Source organism: Rhincodon typus, chromosome 4 (assembly GCF_021869965.1).
Source record: "Rhincodon typus isolate 14 chromosome 4, sRhiTyp1.1, whole genome shotgun sequence".
NCBI classification, from domain to species: domain Eukaryota; kingdom Metazoa; phylum Chordata; class Chondrichthyes; order Orectolobiformes; family Rhincodontidae; genus Rhincodon; species Rhincodon typus.
The window spans coordinates 90047937-90067536 of NC_063335.1; the positions used below are offsets into that span (position 1 = coordinate 90047937).

At 41.2% G+C, this 19600-nt stretch overlaps 1 protein-coding gene across 2 annotated transcripts; it reads left to right on the forward strand.

Annotated features, from left to right (window-relative positions):
- The first annotated feature begins 525 nt into the window (after positions 1-525).
- LOC109915735 (cathelicidin-related peptide Oh-Cath) lies at positions 526-19306 on the forward strand. Of its 2 annotated transcripts, none has more exons than XM_020515410.2 (4): positions 526-766; positions 12358-12465; positions 14181-14261; positions 18907-19306. In XM_020515410.2, exons 1-4 carry the CDS (start codon positions 587-589, stop codon positions 18913-18915), a joined length of 378 nt encoding a protein of 125 aa, XP_020370999.1. In that variant the 5' UTR covers positions 526-586; the 3' UTR covers positions 18916-19306. The 2 variants fall into 2 exon arrangements, with proteins under 2 accessions (XP_020370999.1, XP_020371007.1); XM_020515418.2 differs by having other exon boundaries at positions 18910-19306.
- The last annotated feature ends 294 nt before the right edge of the window (positions 19307-19600 follow it).

The following is a 19600-nucleotide window of genomic DNA, read 5'->3' on the forward strand; positions in this document are numbered from 1 at the left end:
CACATGGTGCCCCGAACGGAACGTAGTTATACACTGCTGGGGGGCAATAAGACACAATAAAGACTTCCCTTGATTTTGGCTGGGCAGAGCCAAACTGTAATCAGAGAGAAGAGTGCTTCCTTTAGGTAACATGCAGTTAAGCTGTGGACATGGCCCAGTCGGAAGAGAAAGCTGTGAAGACAATTTCATTGCATTGGTCTGCAGTGGGTTAAAATCTCAGTGAAGCAAGGTGTTCTCACCCACGGCACTGCCTGTCATTGCTTGACCAACAATATTAGTTGTTAAATTCTCCACGCTCTTTTTTTAAAACTGTTTTTAAACATGAAGTGAGCTCACAAAACCGAAAGCTGAGCGTTTGATTGGGCAGCTGCATAAGTATTTGTTTTGGTTGACACCCACACACAACTGAAGCACTATCTACCCATAAAAAAAACAAAGCCAGGTCATCCTGATCATCAAAGACATATTCAAGGCCTGAGATAATAATTAACCACTGTAACCAATAGCTAACTTATGGGTAGACAGGCTTCTGCTGGAGTGTCGCAGCAGTTTTGACTGGAATCTTGCGCAGGAAACTTCTCAAGGGATGAGATTCTGGTTGATTGCACTTATGTGTGTTGGGGCAGTTGCCATGGGGAACGGAGCCCCAGTTGTACGGACACCAACATCTAAGGATGCTTTGTATGCTGCTATCTACAAGTACAATGCAGGGTCCAGCCAGATGAACCTCTTTAAGCTGTTGGGACCCACCTGCATTGCAATCAAGGTAATAAAGGTGTAACAGAAGTGCTAGAATTAGGATAGAGGCTTGAAAGTGAGCCTATGTGCAGCTTGCTTTTATGGCTGCTGATTTGGCCGCAGGAGCTGCGTGGGTCAGCTTGGCAGAAGGAACCTAACCAGGGGTGAGAGGGGCAAGAAAAACGTCATAATTGGCTCAATTCACCTGGCATTAACAGAGGAGCAATAGGGTCAGTAACATTATGGACCCGTTATCATCAGTGACAAGAGATCCATTTTCAAAAAGCGACTGGTGGGTGTCCAAAACCAACACCTGTTAAGTAACTGGCTTTCTTTCGCATCAAAGTCCTATGGTATAAATAGACCCTTTAATCGCCATTTTAAGTTGGAACTTGGTCAGAGACTGTGTCGTGCACAGCCCAACTATGTTCCTGCCCTCCAAATGTTCTAATCTGTGTGCTGCATCCAGATTTTCATTGTGCAGGCTATTTTATCTTGAAAGCATCAAAGATTAGACTAGACTCGAGAAGTTAGCTTGCTTTCTCTCTTGTGGATGCTGTTGACTCGCTGTGATCTCCAGCATTTTTTGTTTTCAGTACAAATCCTGCACATGCTGTTATTGTCACTAAAATTCTTTGTTGCTGGGTTGGTGGTCAGCTGATTTTAATTCCATCTTCCTAATGACAGCATTTTTAAAATCTCCTCTCACACACTCCAATACTCCTCCCCTAGAAGGGTAAGTGTGGCTCAGTCAGAGCTGGCTGTTTATTGGACCTGAGCCCTGTCAGTGTGAATTACTGACTGGATTTCATAGGGTGCTATATTCCCCTTGTTTCTAGTGATGTGTTTAACTGCTGCCACAAATGAAAGTGAAAACAAATTGCGATAGTTCTATGTGGTCACATGACCACAGCAAGTCACTCTGTACTCAATGTACAAATGCGTTTCTCCAAACATTCCTCCTTTACTTAAATGAAAACAAAAAGAGACTGCATGCATTAATATTTGCAGTTTCAAGTTATCGCAAAAGTACAGACAATAACAAAAGTAATCATTCTTGAAAAAAGTGTTAGTTCTAGCCTATCCCACATTCATCAGTCTCTTCACATGCACTGGATACATAAGCTAAAAATTATGCAACTCTTCTAATAATACCTGTGTGGTGATGTTGGTTGTTCATTGGTATCTGTTTGTTTCCAAGGTCCTGTTCCTCCTATAAGTAGTGAGTGCTGTTGCCATGGTAACTGTTGTTGCATATTTATTTCTGTTGTTAGACGGTGGTGGACATTTAGGACTGAATGTTTTTCTATACTTTGTGCAGGTGGTGACATCATACCTTTCTAACCAACTGCCTGAAATGGAGGATCAGTTTCTCTAGTTGTAGGTTAATGTCTGCATTTGTGATAATGAATCTGGTCATTCCCATTCACCGTGTCTGGACAAGGTGATAACTGCTTTGCACAGGACTCAAGTTGCCATATGGGAGCTGACTCTTATTGAGGACATTGAACTTTTGCACTCTGATTGGCTCTCCAATGCTCAACTCTGGCAAAGATTCAGCAGTTTCAACAAAGTGAAATTTAGCCCTGTTGTTTTCAACTTGATTTTGTCCATTATACAGTTCCTACTTCCACCTTCAGTAGCTTTTCACCACTGGAAACTACGTTCTAGTTTTCTTTCAAGCATTCTACAATCTCACTGGCAGTTGATGACATTTGACGTGACAGGGTAATCAGTTCCTCCAAGATTGAAAAGACCTAATCCAAGTTTCATTCATAATCTGTCTGGGATGTAATGTGTCATGTGCAGCTTTTTAGTTTGTTTTCTTAGATAGTTACTACAAGCTCTGCACTGGCTGGTGTGTCCTTGATCTCATTGCTCATGTTGGGCACATTTTTATAGCACATCTTGCCTTGCCTAGACTGGACTCAGTTCTTTGACACAGCTTTAATGTTTTCCTTGGAGAGAAGGTGGCTGAGAAAAGATTTGATAGAGGTTTTCAAAATCATGGTTAGGGACAATAGATAGGGAAAAACTGTTCCTGCTCAAAAAAGAACATACGTTTAAAGTGATGTGCAAAAGAAGTAAGGGTGATGTGAGAAAAGCACTTTTTCATCAGCGAGTGGTTAGGGCATGGAGTGTACAGCCTAGAAATGTGGTGGAGACAGGTTCAAGTTGAGGTATTTAAGAGCACATTTGATGATTATTTGGACAGTAATGGTGTGCAGGGATATGTGGAAAAACCGGAAATTGGCACTTGGTAACAGAACAATTACACTCATGATAGGTTGAATGGCCTCCTTCTTTGCCATAACAATTCTGTGATTCTGTAAGAAAAAAAATCTGGTAGTTTCTGGTGTGATTTGAAGAGTGAAGTCATCATTCTATTAATTTGTATCAGAATATCAACAGGGAAGTCGAACATGTACCTGAACTCCACATATCCACCTGCACATCCATTGATACGCTTACTACTATCTAGAGTAGTTGGCAAGATACCTGGTTCAGAGTTAAGTGTTGTTAAGAGACTGTTATCTCCAACTGAACAATCTTCCATCTTTGATTTATGTGCTTTCTATCCGACAAATTCCACCCACCCTGTCTTATTTATACCCTGCAGGAAGCCGCTAATGTGACATCATTCTAAGCTTGTTTCAGGATCCTAAAACCTTTACAAGACAGAATTTACAGAGACTCTACTTAAAACTTGTCAATCTTTGATCAGTGCCAGAAGACTTAAGGATTACAAGAATTACGCACATTCAAACGAAGGAGAAAGGAATAAACCCAGAAAATGCAGACCTATTTCTAATTTTGATGTGGGTGAAACTTTTCAAAAAAATTATTTCAAGAGAGGAGGAATTTTCACACGGAGAGAAATGAATCTGTGGAATTCTTTACTGTAAAAGGCTATAGAGGCTGGATCATTAAATCCGTTCAAGGCCGAGATGGAGATATTTTTAATCAGTAAAGCAATCAAAGCTTATGGGGAAAAGTTAAGAAAGTGCAGTTGAGGATTATCAGATCAGCCATATTGAATGGTGGAGCAGAGTTGATAGACTGAACGTAGATACAAAAGGTGACTCTTCAGCCATATAGGAGTTTACCATCATCATAATTGAATAGACCATGGAGCTCTCACCAACGAAGGCCATGACATGCCTTTATGTGGACCTTGAGCATTTTAAACTTTATTCAGATGTAGACAGCACAAGCCATGCTGTACAAATACTGGAGGAGTTTGAGTGCAGTAAGATTACTGAAACCTTGTACCTCTGTCAACCCCCACCCCCCAATTCACCCAAGAAACACAGTCTTGCATATTACAGCATGTTCTGACGTAGAGTTCAAAGTGATAGGGCAGCAGCTCCACACCCCTGTGCAGTGTGAGACCTGTGAAATGTGTTCAGAAATTGTGGACTGCAGATGAAATTTTAAAGGTCATGCGTGATCTTTTCTGCTTCCCAGAAATTACGATGATTAATTTGTAATGATTAATGACATGGTCAGGATTGCTTGTGGCCAGGATTTCTAAACTATGGACATGGCCAAAACATGAGGTGCACATACAGAATTTTGTGGTGGTAGACATACCCAATCTCAAATCTGAGAGAGTGATTAATGCAATTGCCCCTGGAAGGGGAACAATGCTTATAAGTGGAGACTGTTCCCTCAGACAATATACAACAAACTCTGCGTGCATGTGCAGGCAGTATTTTTCATGTTCATTGCGTGGTTGAAATTTGGTGCAAGATGGAATGCTTTCCAGATTTTACTCGAGAGAGTGAATTGCAGGCTTCGTCCATTATTCCAGATGCCTCTCTGCTCCACCAACCTTCGTGTTCCTTTCTGCATTGAAGTCCCTGTCAACCCTATCAGTGTTTATTCTCCCCCCACACTCACTCGACCTGTTTATTTAACTAAAAACCAAAAGAACTGAGGATGCTGTAAATCAGGAACAAAAACAGAAGTTGTTGGAAAAGCTCAGCAGGTCTGGCGGCATCTGTGAAGAAAAATCAGAGTTAACATTTCGGGTCCGTCGACCTCTCCTCAGATGCTGCCAGACCTGCTGAGCTTTTCCAGCAACTTCTGTTTTGTTTCTGTTTATTTAACTATTCATCTCTGCATTTTACCCTTTGAACTGCAGGTTTAATGCCCACCATAGTGATCCACTACCCCCCTTTGAAGCAAGCATGGTGGTGACTCTAGATGATCCTCCCTCCTGCAGTACCACATGACCTCCCATGCTATGTCAGTCCCCAACCCTGTATCTAGAAATGTCACTTTCACAGTTAATGTCCACTCTGCTTTGTAGCATCAGATTCAATTTTCCCAAAACAGCATTGGTCCCTGATATCACCCTTTGACATACAGGACACCAACATGCAGGACTGGCTGTAGCCTACCACTGACTGCCCTGAGTGAGGAAGGACCAGCCTCCTGGCTGATTTCTGTTCAGTTCCCTGACCGACTCACTGCTAACCCCTGGACTGGAAGGACTCTACTTGGAAGGCTGCCCAAGTAGAGTCTCTGGACCTTGACGCGGATCAGATGTCGTTGACTGATTGCGGCAGAATTACTGAGTGGCCAAAGTGTTCCCTGACTGGACTAAGGACCACTCTCCCCAGGCTTTCAGACATAGCTGTCTAGTTTTGAGCCACTTCTTCAACCTGATGTGGAATCTCACAGCAGGATCAGAGCGATGCATTCATTGAGCACAAAGGTCACATTGGGATACAAATTTTATGTGTCTGGATGTTTCCACATGGGGTCAGGGGACAATTCCAATATTTCCAAGTACGTTAATGACTACATCATTGATGATCCCATCTATGTCATGTTCATTAAGTACATGGTTTCTCCCTCTGTAGGCAGAAACAACATCATGGATGTTAATAACAAGAAGTTTCAGAAATGCTCAAGATTATCATTTCAATAAGCACATGACACCATGCCAGAGAATGATTTCTATCCTGGTAGAAACCATCATTCTGAGGCAGTCGTCCATTCCTCAGGCCTCCAGGGTGAACTAGAGATTTATCTCTTGGCAATGCAGGCTACACATGTAATGACTCATGACTCATGAACCTCCTTCACTTTGACTCAACTGTCTTGTCTACTAACCTAGCAATAATACAAAGCAGCAACAGAATTAATAAAACATCACACATCCCTTACTGTCAGTCTCCTATGTATCTTTGCCTGACCCAGTGCTCCTATGATTGCAGCCTGGCTGGAGGAAGAGGTGACTTGCACTAAGGGAGACCCCAGGTGGCCTTGGGGGAAGCCCTTGAGAAGCTCTTGATGGTGTGACTTTGGACTGCATTATATTTACATATCAGTCTATCTGGTTGACACTGTGGTGAGGTCCTGGTGGCAGTATGAAGGCTGTCATCCTGAGAAAAACTAATAGATGCCCCATGGTGTTGCTTACATGTTTCTGGCTGACACCTCAGCAAACTGGATATCTTTAGGAGTACAGATTGTTAGATTATCACGAAAGCTGTATGGTCTTTTGAGAACTGAAATCCACAGCCATGATGGCAGGAACTTGAGTCTGTAATCACAGTAAGCATGGAATTCAGGATCTATGCCTGTGCTTTCACTTCTGTGCAGGCCCGCGACATTGAGAGACCTCTGTCTGTGACATAATGGAAATGGAGACTGCAGCCATCAGATTCTGTAGCATGGCTAGGTTTGCTGGTGCTGTCATGAAATTGGCCACCGATTCCTTGTTTGCATTATTTGGTCTTCAAGCTCCATGGGATCTCCTCACAATGCAATTGGAATTCTTCTATTTGCCTTTGACAGTGGCACAAGTGAAAACCTGGCAGTCATTATCATCTCTCTCCTGTGGGCGAACCTATCAAAATTTGAGTCTGCGTTTCAGAAGTTATCCGTGCTGTTACCCGTTTGTAGACTGGCACACAGGCTACCCTATCACTCTCAACCAGGTGCTGCCATTTCTTGCCCATTGTGTGCTGTTTTATACTGGCACTTAAGGTTTGTACAGTATCAGTATCTGTGTTGCTGGCTGTGATTATCACATTGAGTAGCTGTGCTTTCTCGTCACCATGGCTGCAGATGCTGGTAGCCCTGGAAGCATAAATCGGAAAAGAAAGATTGAGGGGTTGGCTGGACCGAGGAGGGTGTTAAAGTGAGAGATTGATAGTTACGGTATCAGCGACTTACACATCATGTCAGAGGGTTGGATTGGGTTGAGGTGGACCATAACGCAGTCATGTACCATCATCCTGGATGGTCTTGGTGATGCTGGATGCTATGGGCTTAGTTGCAGCCGATTCCATGATGCGGAGGGCTATCTCTTCCATCGGGGTCATATATTAATAGTGTGTCTAGCCAGCAGAACCACCCAATGGTTTTTTTTTAACTGTCCCCTTCTATTATGGCCAACTTTGTTCTGAAAGAAAAGGGGAACAATGTGTTGTGTTTGGGTAATGTACCTACCATAGCTAAATAACTGGGTGTCTATGGAGGCAGCGAGAGGTGAAGAAGGAAAGACTTGTATTTGTATCGCAACTTGCACAACTGGATGTCTCGTAGTGCTTTCTGAATGATGGAGGACTGTTGTAGTGTAGTGAATGTGATTGTCAATTTGTGAGCAGTAAATTCCCACAAACAGAAATTTGATAATGACTGGATAATCTGTTTTTGTTAAGGATGATTGAGGGCTAAATGTTTGTGAGGCTGGGTGGGACACCTGCCCTGCTTTTCTTTGACATAGTGCTTTAGGACCTAATATACCCAGTTAGGAGAGCAGAAAGGACTCCAGTTAGATGGCTTGTTCAAAGGATAGCACCATTCTTTTAGGATTTTCAGTTATTCGCACTAGAATGTGACTTGAATTCATCCATCAAAGTTGGTGTGTGGATGAGTGACAGATGTCATATGCTGATGAATTCACTGACTCAGATCACCCACCCGGGGCCATTAAATATCTTCCAGTACTGTTCCCAGAAGCTTGGTGTCCTCTTTTCCTTCAAAGAGTATTCCTCACCTACCCCATGGAAGTGTGGCCCCATTTCCCCTGTCTGCATCTGTGAAAACTGAGCCCTCTTGGTTTTCCACATCCCTCAATTACAGTTGCAGCAATGGTAGGTCAGATGTGGTTCAATTGCTGCTTTCCTTTAAGAGTACCAGACTGCCCTCAAGAGCTGGAGCTGAGCTGAAACAGTGCCAGTTTCGTATGTTTTGTTAAGTCCTTGCTTAGTACTGCCGGTCCGCTACAGGCAGCAGCGGGCTGCGTGCTGAACACGTTGAAATGAGAAGGCAGCACAAAGTCTGCTTCCACCGGAACAAGTACAGGCAGGAACCGGTTCTGAGGAAGGGTCACTGGACCCGAAATGTTCACTCTGCTTTCTCTCCGCAGATGCTGCCAGACCTATTAGGTTTTCCAGTAATTTCTGTTTTTGGTTTTGATTTCCAGCACCTGCAGTTCATTTGCTTATTTTTAGGAACCAATTTTGACCTGATGCAATCCCAGGTGCAGAAACAAAGAATTTTAAATAACAAATTTATGCCGGTGTTTATGCTCCATATGAACCTCCTCTGATTCTAATTACCTGCCCTCATATTCCTCTATTCCCTTCTCTTCATGTATGCATCAAACCTTCCCTTAAAAAGATGAGTTCTGTCTGCATCAACCTAGCATAGGGCAGTAAATTTTGCATCCTCATCATTCGCTGCAAAGAAATTGTCCTAAATGCTTTATTTTATCTGTTAGTGCCTATTTCATAGTTACATTTCCTTGTTTTGGGCTCATATCAGTAAGGGAATGAAAGGTTTTCCTGGTCCCTTAATGTCACACTTGGTCAAATGCAGCCTTGATAATATCAGTAAGGGAATGAAAGGTTTTGCTGGTCCCTTAATGTCACACTTGGTCAAATGCAGCCTTGATATCAAGGGCTGTCACTCTCACCTCACCTCTGGAATCCAGCTGTTTTGCCCATGTTTGAACCAAGGCTGTAATGAGGTGAGGAACTGAGTGACAAAACCAGGAAATTGAAGATTATTAGATCAACCATGATCCTATTGCATGGCAGAGCAGACTTAATAGGCTGAGTGGCCTACTTCTGCTCCTGCATAGAGCCATACATTTGATCCTATAGAAGAATATATCAAACATGGTAAAGACAATGATTTGATGGTCACAATCCCTGCAACAGTTTGCTTGATGTGGACATATCTCTGGATGGAATAAGTGAGAGATGGTTTCACCCTGCTTGGTATATCAAGGTAATCCACCTGAAGATTATTATGGAACATCCTCTGTAGAAGTGATTGCTATAACATTGGCATCTACCCAGCAATGTGAAAAATTGCCCAGATATGTTCTGTACATAAGGAGCAGGACAAATATAATTCAGCCATTTGCTGGAAATAGACTACTCTCAATCATCAGTAAAGTGATTGAAGGTGCCATCAACAGTGCTATCAGGCAGCACTTATAGAGTCATAGAGATGTACAGCATGGAAACAGACCCTTCGGTCTAACTCGTCCATATCGAACAGATATCCTAAACTGATCTCGTCCCATTTACCAGCATGTGGCCCTTATCCCTGTAAACCCTTCCTATTCATATACCCATCCAGATGCCTTTTAAATATTGTAATTGTACCAGCCTCCACCACTTCTTCTGGCAGCTCATTCCATACACGCACCACTGTCTGTGTGAAAAAGTTGTCCTTTAGTTCCCTTTTAAATTTTTCCCCTCTCGCTTTAAACCTATGCCCTCTAGTTTTAGACTCACCTACCCTGGGGAAAAGACCTTGTCTATTTACCCTATCCATGCCCTTTTGATTTTATAAACTTCTATAAAGTCCCCCTTAAGCCTCTGATTCTCCAGGGAAAATAGCCCCAGCCTATTCAGCCTCTCCCTGTAGCTCAAACCCTCCAACCCCTCCAACATCCTTGTTAATCTTTTCTGAATGCTTTCCTATAGCAGGCAGACTAGAAACTTTGCTCGGCGGTAACCGGACCACTCAAGCTCAATATAGGTTCCACTGCAGCCACTCAGTTCCGGACCTCATTACAGCCTTGGTTCAACCATGGGCAAAAGAGCTGGATTCCAGAGGTGAGGTGAGAGTGACATCAAGGCCGCATTTGACCAAGTGTGACATTAAGGGACCATCAAAACTGGAGGCATTGGGAATCAGTTGATAAACAATCTGCTGGTTGGACTCATACCTGGCATATAGGAAGATGGTTCAACGTAATAGTCCTCCACCTTTGGCCATAGCAGTCCTTATGTTGCTGAAGTTCCCATAATGGTATTTATTTGACATGACTGTTTCCGGCCAATTTGCCAAGCCTGCCCTGGAAGATATTCAAACTGGTTAGGCTAGCAAGAGGTTGTTTCATTATGAGAGGGGTCTAAGTGAAAACGAACACTGTGAGAAGTCCTGCTTTATTTATGATGGTGCGAGAGGTTCATTGGTGGGGATTGTATATCGAAACTTTTCTCAAAGAAAGCTTTTTTTTTACTTCACACTTGCATCTTCTGCACATCACTTTAAATCTATGCCCTCTGGTTTTTAATCTTTACGTGGGCAGGAAATGTTCTCCCTATCTACTCAATCCAAACAGCTCATAATTTTGAAAACTTGTGTCAAATCTCCTCTTAGCCTTCTTCTCTCCAAAACAAAAATCAACATTTCCCAATTATGCTTTAACTAATGCTTCTGATTCCTGGAACTATTCTTATAAGTCTCTTCAACACTGTCTCTAATGTGTTCATATCCTCCTATAATGTGGTACCCAGAACAACAGTAAGTTTTCAGCTGAGATTTAGCAAGTAACTACAAGTTCAGCTTCACCTTGCTCTTATACTCTTACACCTCTATTAATAAAGCCCAGCGTACTGTATGATTTGTTGACTGCTCTGTCCACCTCTCCTGCCACCTTCAATATCCTGTGCGTATAGGTCCCTCTAATTACGCATCCCCCTTGGAATTGTTCCTCTTACTTTATAGTGTCTGTCATGTTCTTCCTCCCAAAATGCACCAGCTCAGTTCTTGCATTCAACTTCAACTGCCATCTATCTGCTCACTGGTCATGTTACCTAGAGGTGCCACTCCTCAGTAATCAGTAATTAATCTGGTAGCATTACACAATACCAAGTCTAATATATCCTGATCTCTGGTTGCTCTTCTCATCAAGGCTGCTATTGCCAATCTGATTCTTCCAGTTTATGTGTAGATTATAATCATCCATTATTATTGCTGTTTCTTGACCATTTTTCTTTTTGTATTCTTTGTCCTAATTTGTAGTTAACACTAAAGGGTCTGTGGACCATTTTCACTAGTGACTTCCTTCCTCCTATTGTTCCAAACTAATTCCACATCCTGATCTTGTGAACTAAGTCACCACTAACTATTGTACAAATGTTATCTTTGTGCTACCCCTCCACCTTTGTTCATCTTCCTATTATTCTTTAATGTTATATTCCCCTCAATATTCAGAACTCAATATCCTGCAGCTACTTCTCCATTATGGCTATTTATATCTACAATGTGCACTATCGATTCATTTAGTTTGTCGTGAATGCTAAACACATTCAGATACAGAACCTTTACATGTTTCCTTTTGCTGTCTGTTTGATTTCAAGTTTTAACTGAAAATAAAGGTAAACAGAAAATATTCTCTTGTATGTTTGAAGAGGTGCAGACGCCTTTTCTCGTTAAGCTTATCAACATTCTGTCTTCAACCAGCACCAATGAAAAACAGCTTAACTAGGCCTTCATTCCTTTTGCTGTTTGTGGGAACTTGCTGTGCATAAATTGAATATCATACTTAACTAAATAACGTGACTGCACTTCAAAAATAATTCATTTCTGGGTGTTATATGATGTTACGTAAATATGTTCTTTACTTCTAAATTGCAGGTACCAGAAAAGGAGGATCACAGTAGTTATATTAGACTGAAAGAAAATGGGAACCAAATTCAATAGACCCAGACCCTGGCATTTGGAGACCCTCCGTATCTGGAGACTGAAACTTTTCAAAGAGGCTGTCACTGAACTGTACTGGATGGGCTGTGTAATGCGACTTTCAATCTGTATCTAACCTATGTTACACCTGCCCTGAGTATGTTTGATGTTGAAGTGTGATGGGAATTTTATTCTGTGTCTACCTGCGCAAGGAATGGGACATAGAGCTGGGGTTTATGTCTAAGTCCAACCGGTTCTGCCTACCAGCATGTACTTACAAGGACTCCATGCTGCACATCAGCTGGGAGTGTTGAATGGGAGAATATAGACTGAGATTTACTCTGTATTTAACCCCTGTTATACCTGCCCTGAGTGTATTTGATGGGCCAGTGCAGAGGAGCTGTACTTCATCCCTAAGTATGCAATACATGCCCAGGGAATGTTTGATGGGACAGCAGAGATTCAGCCTTTCTTTTATCTATCTTGTGCTCTCTCTGATGTGGCAGTCCGTATTGTTAACATTGATATGTAAATGTTTGAAATGTTCATCCTCAACTTGTGGGAAGATAAATTCGCAGACAAAAAAGAAGCAAATGCCTCAACAGACTTTATGTTCTCAAATGCACTGCTATAAGAGTGTAAATGCTTAATTATTCCTCGTTTTTACAGCAAATGGCACAAGGTAAAGAATATGAGATTGGGTTTGCCCTCAAACAGACAGTGTGCACTAAAGGAATGGAGGATATAATGCAAGACTGTGAGTACATGGATGATGGAGTGAGTATAACTGTGTTTTCTTTCTGAGCATGTTGGGAATCTAATAAGAAGGGCCAATGACACAATGGAATTAACTGTGATTCATAGGTACCTGTTTCTAACAAAGGATGTCAGATTGCGGGGAGAGCTGAGCTTGGGTTTAGCTGCCATTTAATCTCCTGCAGCCATGAATCTCATTTGCCTCAAGAGTCCTCCTGAGTCCTGTTAGTCTCACACTATAACTCCAATGGGAATGTGATGGCAGTATTAGAATTCAGCGGATTGTTCCAATGTTACATTTCTACAAACCATTGGATCCTGGTCCTAATTCATAGATCTGTCTTGAACCCTTTTCTATCATTTTTGTCAATCCTTCCCAATGGAACTTACTCCACACCTTTTTAAACCTGTAGGTTTGTAGTGCAGAAGGAGACCATTCAGTCCATCAGATCTGTGTCTGCTTTTTCTAGAGCAATCCAAATCTAAATCCAAAATAAAAGCCAAAAGAACCATGGACGCTGTAAATCAGGAACAAAAACAAAGTTGCTGGAAAAGCTCAGCAGGTCTGGCAACATCTGTGAAGGAGAAAGCAGAGTTAATGTTTCGGGTCTGGTGACCCTTCATCAGAACTGGAAAACCAAATCTAAATCTGCTATCCAAACCTTTCTGCATAGATCTGGATATCTTTTCATGTCAAATATTTATCTAATTTTCCATTAAAGGTCTCTGTCTCAGCCATGCTGTGGGAGAAAGCAATCTAGACTTCTGTAAGAATGCTTTGTAACCTTCCTCATTGTTCCTTTTGTGACAGTTTAAGTTAACAATTTCTGGTCACTGATTATGAAACAAAAGTAAATATTAATCTATCAAAATTCCTGTACAAATCTTTTGTTAACCTCTTCTGCTTCAATGAAAGTAGTCTTTGTACATCAGGTCTGTCCTCATTGACTGTAGATTCTCAGTATTGGCATCATCCTGACAAATCTAAACTGCATGCTTTTATTACTTCAATGACTAAAGCTACACTCAGAATAACTGTGGTTGAACAAATGTTTTGTAAAAATTCAACTTTGTTTCTTCATTCCTACATCCAGTCCCTATTTATAAACCCCTAAACATTCTTGTTTTTTTTACATATTTATCTGCCAATACTCACACTTTCAGGGAATTATGTTCCAGAATTCCCTAAAACTCTATGTTTAACCATACAACTTAGTCTCAACTGAATGTTTACTTGCACTTCTTGATTTTCCTGGGAATCAAAAACTGCAGCAGAACTGACAGATTTGCCTGCCTTTTTATGGACACCACTGAAAGCCAGTGGACCAGTCAAAAAAATAATTTAAAGAGTAATGGGTTGTTAGTCTTCAACTTAAGGTGGACTACCAAGGAGTACTAGATATATTATAGCTGTACACAGTTCTGGTTAGACATCATCTAGAAGATTGCATTCAATCTTGGACATCCTGAAAAAGAATGCATTGACTTCAGAGGAAAGGCAGTACTGATTCACCAGAATGGAATGGTTAATTGCTACTAGGACAGCGAGTTTATTTAAGATGAGGTTGGATAATGTGCCAAGGAGACTGTGGGGTGGCCTTCTTGAAAGGCATCAAGTTGTGCAGAAAGACTTACATCATTCAAATCTACGTAATGGTATGTTTTGAACTGTAATTATCTTCTGCAATAGTAGAATACAAACATTTGTTTCACTAATTGATCCATTTTCCTAACAGACTGTATTGATTTGTAACGCAATCGTTACAGTTACCTTCAATGTCCCTGTACCAACAAAGACCACAGTCAGCTGTTCACCGGTAAGCAATCCATTTCTTTTCTTTTGGTAATTATTTCACATACAGAGACAGTGAACAGACAGAATGACATAATTACTGCCAGGTAAGGACAATCTCTGAAGAAAAGATAGCCTATCTACACTTGAAAGGTGGAGGGTTTACCATTGTGGCATTACCATTGCCAAAACCCTCCAGTATCTTGGACTATAATTGACCAGAAACTCATTTAGACCAACCACATGAATCATGAGGCTGGGGCTTCTGTTATGAGTGGCTGAGCTCTTGAGTTCCCAAAGTCTTTCCACCGAAAAACTGCAAGACAAGAGTGTAAGGATGGCTTCAGTTGCTATGACACACAAGAGGTTTGATAGCATCAAGTACATACCAGCCTGCCTGACTAGTACCTCTTTCCCCAGTTAAAATATCAACTCCCTTCAACACCAGACATTGTGGCTGCAGTAGGAACGCCTACAGGAAATACACGGGAATGTAGGAGCAGGTGTAAGCCATTCAGCCCATCAAATTGCTCTGCCATTCAATTAGATCATGACTGATCATGTATCTCAACACCACTTTCCTGTGCAGTATTCATATTCATTGATGTCATTATTCCCTTGAATCTTCTCAGTGATTGAGCTTCCATAGCTCTTTAAAGGCTCCCAAAGATTGACCATACTCACATTGAAGAAATTCCTCCCATCTCAGCCTTAAATAGTCTATCCTTTACTCTGAGGCTGTATCCTGTTGTCTAGACACCCTTTGAGAATTTTGTAGATTTCAGTGAGATCTCCAGTCATGAGAATACAGACCCACTTCCCTCAACATCTCCTCATAAGTAAATGACACTATTTGAGGTATTAGTCCAATGAACTTCCATTGCAATCTCTCTCTGGCAAATACATTCTTCCTTAGATGAGGAGACCAACATTGTACACAATTCTCCAGGTGTAATCTCACCAAGATTCCTCACATCTGCAACAAAATATCTATACTTAAAGACCCTTACAATGAAGTCAACATACCATTTGCCTTTTTTGTTGACATGTTTCTGCATTTTAGTATTTAGTGACTCATGGACAAGGACATCCTTCTCCCTTTGGACACCAACACTTCCCAAGTCATTACCATTTTCAAAAATATTCTCTTTCCATTTGTTCCACCAAAGTGGATAACTTCATATTTATTCACGTTATGTTCTATCTGTTGTTCTTGCTCAGTCACAGCCTGTCTAAGAAGCCTTCTTGCACACTCCTCATAACTTATATTTCCACCTAGTTTCAAGTGATCAGCAATTCTGGAAACAGTGGAAACATCACAATGTGTCCCCACATCCAAATTGTTTATTTAGATTGTGAACAGCTGTAGATCCTTGCTGTACCCCACATGAATAGGCTGTCATCTTGAGAATATGTTTATTCCTACTCTCTGCTTCCTGTCTGTTAACAAATTCTTAATCCATACTAGTATGTTAGTCCTACACCCATCTGCTGTAATTTTATTTACTAGCCTCCTGCCTGGGACCTTATCAAAGGCCTTCTGAATATCCTAATGCACCACAATCATTAATCCTTCTCAATCTACATCCTCAAAAACTCAACAGGTTTGTCAAACATGATTTCCCTTTCATAAATTCCTACTGACTCCAACTAATTTTACCAGTAGTTTCCAAGTGTCTAGTTATCAAATCCTGTAAAATAGATTTTAAGATTTACCTACTACTGACACCAAACTAAGAGGTCTCCCTCACCCTCCCTTTTTATTTGATTTGATTTGATTTGAGTTACTTATTGTCACATGTTCCTAAGTACAGTGAAAAGCTTTGTTTACGAGCAGTGCAGATAGATCATAGTAAGCAAGGACATACAGATCACAGGTGCGAGAAAACTAGACAGAAGCATACAGGTTACATCGCACAGACCACGCACTAGGCAAGATCAACTTTAGCAAGGTCAGCATTATTTGAAGTTAGAGAGTCCATTCATCTGGGAAGAAGCTATTCCTGAACCTGCTGGTGCATATGTTCAATCTCCTGTATCTTCTGCCTGACAGAAGAGGTTGTAGGAGATCATTACTGGGGTGCAATGGGTCTTTGATGATATTGGCAGCCTTTCTGTGGCAGCGAGCTGTGTAAATAGAGTCCATGGATGGAAGGTTGACTTCCCTGATGTTCTGGGCTGTGCACACAACCTTCTGTAGTTTCTTACGGCCCTGGCAGAGCAGTAGCCGTGCCAGGCTGTTATGCACCCGGACAGTGCATCTGTAGAAGTTGGTGAGGGAGCTTACGGACACGCCAAATTTCCTGAGCTGCCTGAGGAAAAGGATGCATTGCTGTGCCTTCGTGACTGTCGTATCTATGTGGGAAGTCCAGGACAGGTTTTTGGTTACTGTCACTCTGAGGAACTTGACACTCTCCACCCTCTGAACCGCAGCTCTGTTGATGTAAATGGAGGCTTGTTCTCCTCCTTTCTTTCTGAAGTCAATGATCAGAGTTTTTTAGTTTTGCTGATGTTGAGAGACAGGTTGTTCTCATTGCACCTCGTCACCAAGCCCTCTAACTCCTTTCTGTATTCTGACTCATCGTTACTAGGTATCCATCCTACCATGGTAGTGTTGTCAGCAAGCTTGTTAATGGCAGTTGTTCAGAATTTGGCAACACAGTCTTGGTGTTACAATTGTTACTTTTGAGAATCTGTGGAGTTTGAAAAGATAAGGATCATGCAACAAATCATCCAGGATACTTTTTGCTAACATCGCTAAATCTATAACCTGGACAACATGGAATACCAAGAACACACTACGTATACCACAGGCAAGGCCAGCATTAATTCATCATCCCTTACTGACCTTGGGAAGATGTTGAAGGGTCTTGTTCTTGAATACTGAAGACCATGCGGTGAAGGTGCCCCCAAAGTGCTGTTAGGTGGAGAGTTCCAAGATAATGACACAGTGTCAACAAAGAACCAGCTATTTGTTTCCAAATCTGGATAACTTGTGACTTGGAGTGGAATTGCAAAGTGATACTTTTCCCATGCAACTGCTCGCTTTGCTCTTTGTCATGAATTAGTGAAACCACCCCTAGACAAATGAAGAGGCCCCATAAATGTGGGAGCCGTTTAATGACAGTACAGACTGTACTTTGTGGGTGGGTGTGTGTGAACGTAACTGAATGGGCATTCTCATATCTTCTGCAAATATTTCAACGTATAAATAAATTAGAAACTCATACAGAGAGCAAAAAAACAGAGGATAGTTTACATGAGTCACAAGACATTGTTGGACAGATGCAAAGAGCGATCAAATAAATCAAATGGACTATTGGCCTTTATCACAAGGGGCAGGAACACAAAGGGGAGGTGATTATGCTATTGGTATAAAAACCAAAGGAACTGCGGACGCTGTAAGTCAGAAACAAAAACAGAAATTGCTGGAAAAAACTCAGCAGGTCTGGCAGCATCTGTGAAGAGAAATCAGGGTTAACCAGTTCTGAGGAGGGGTCACCGGACCCAAAACATTAACTCTGATTTCTCTTCACAGATGCTGCCAGACTTGCTGAGCTTTTCCAGCAATTTCTGTTTTTGCTGCTGATTGTTTTGTTGTTTGAGGTTGCAACTGGAGTACTGTTAGGTGGAGAGTTTTAGTCCCTGTATTTAAAAAGAATATAATGGCTTTTCAGGCAGTTCAAGAGAGATTCATGATTTATTCTTGGGATAAAGGGATTGAACAGCTAAACAGGCTAGGCCTTTATTCATTAGAGTTTAGAATTAGGAGTGGTGATCTTATTGAAACATATAAGATTTTGAGGGAGCTTGACAGGATTGATGTTGGGAAGATGTTTCCACTTGTGGTGCAATCTCAAACTAAGGGACATAGGTACAGAATAAGGGATATTCATTTCAAACTGAGATGGAAAGATTTCCTTCTCCCAGAGGACAATGAATGTCTGAAATTCTCTACCTCAGAAAGTTGAGGAGGCTAGACCAATGAACGTATTTGAAAAGTACTTAGATTTTTGAATTCTTGGGGAGTTGAGGGCTACAGTCTTACGATCTTAATGAGCCATAATCTTAAAGAATGGCCTAATCCTGCTCTTATTTCTATCTTCTTATATTATTATGCTTCACTTGTATAGAACCTTGGTTTGACTCCCTCCAGATTACAGCACTCACTCTTTGACAGTGACTCTTCAGGGAAAGATATGTAGGTCTTTACAGGGTGGGGATGATTACAGAAATGTTATCTGGGCTTAAATGGTCCAATAATGAGGATGGATTTCACAAACCTGGCTTATATTCCCTTGAGTAGACAGATCTGGGAATAACCTAGTTGGGTTTGAAGGATTCAATCGGGTAGGGCATATAACTAGAAGTAACTTCCTGTGGTGAGAACAGTCAGGTAAAAAAGGCATAATATTAAAATTGGAGCTGGTTATTTAAGAGTGAAATCAGGAAGCAAGGGGTAGTGGCTTATCTAAAACTCTCTCACCCAAAAGGGCATGAGTACTTGGTTAAGAGCAGCATGAGGTTTGGAGTTGAGTTAGAGATCAGTAATGAACAGCAGAGCAGGCTTGAGTAGCAGAATAAATCCTCCCTGTCCCTTTGGGGGCTAGAGGAGGTTGGGATTTGAACCTGGCATGTTTAACTCCTATGTTTTGCTTTTGCCTTTTCAGCAGGATTGAGTGAGGAGTTTTGAAGAAGACATTGGCCAACAACAGATTAGGCAAAATGAACTGCCAAGAAAACCAGCTTTTGTCAAAAGTTTCTTAAAACCATGAACATGGGACATAATGTAAACTTTATTGCAGAGAAGAAACATATGAAAATTAGTTGTAGACTATCCTGAAAGTTTTGTTTAAAATGAACAATTTAAAAATAATATTTACAAAATGAACTGTATTAGACTTTCCCTGTTTTCTCGAGGTCCTTTGTCAATCATCTAGACCAAGAGTAAGGAAAGATGTATAGTTCAACCAATTACAGCTATTATTCTCATAAGCAATCATTCAACTGGATTTTAAACTGTGAGTCTCATTGTCTAATCTTACTACAATAAATTATAATCAACATGAAGCATCTATCTGTTTTATGTGGAACAGAAATAGCACCACCACTTACTTTCAAGAGCTAAATTAACAGGTAAGCAAATTGACGGCATACTAAAATGACTTGTCCCACAGTTTTTACTGATATTAAATTGTTAATCTGTTATCTCTTCCAACCATTTCCCTGCAGTGCTAACTGTATAATGGCTGATGTCAATCCAGCCCTCATTCTGTCACTAATCAACCTCTTTCTTACAACTTGTTGCTGCTGCTTCTATTAATGATGTTAATTCTGCTCAGTAACTCCTCCCAGACAGTGCCA

Coding starts and splice junctions, on each gene's coding strand:
- LOC109915735 (XM_020515410.2), top strand. CDS start 587: ATGAGATTCTGGTTGATTGCACTTATGTGTGTTGGGGCAGTTGCCATG. Junction 767..12,357: donor CCACCTGCATTGCAATCAAG/GTAATAAAGGTG, acceptor TCGTTTTTACAG/CAAATGGCACAAGGTAAAGA. Junction 12,466..14,180: donor GTGAGTACATGGATGATGGA/GTGAGTATAACT, acceptor TTTTCCTAACAG/ACTGTATTGATTTGTAACGC.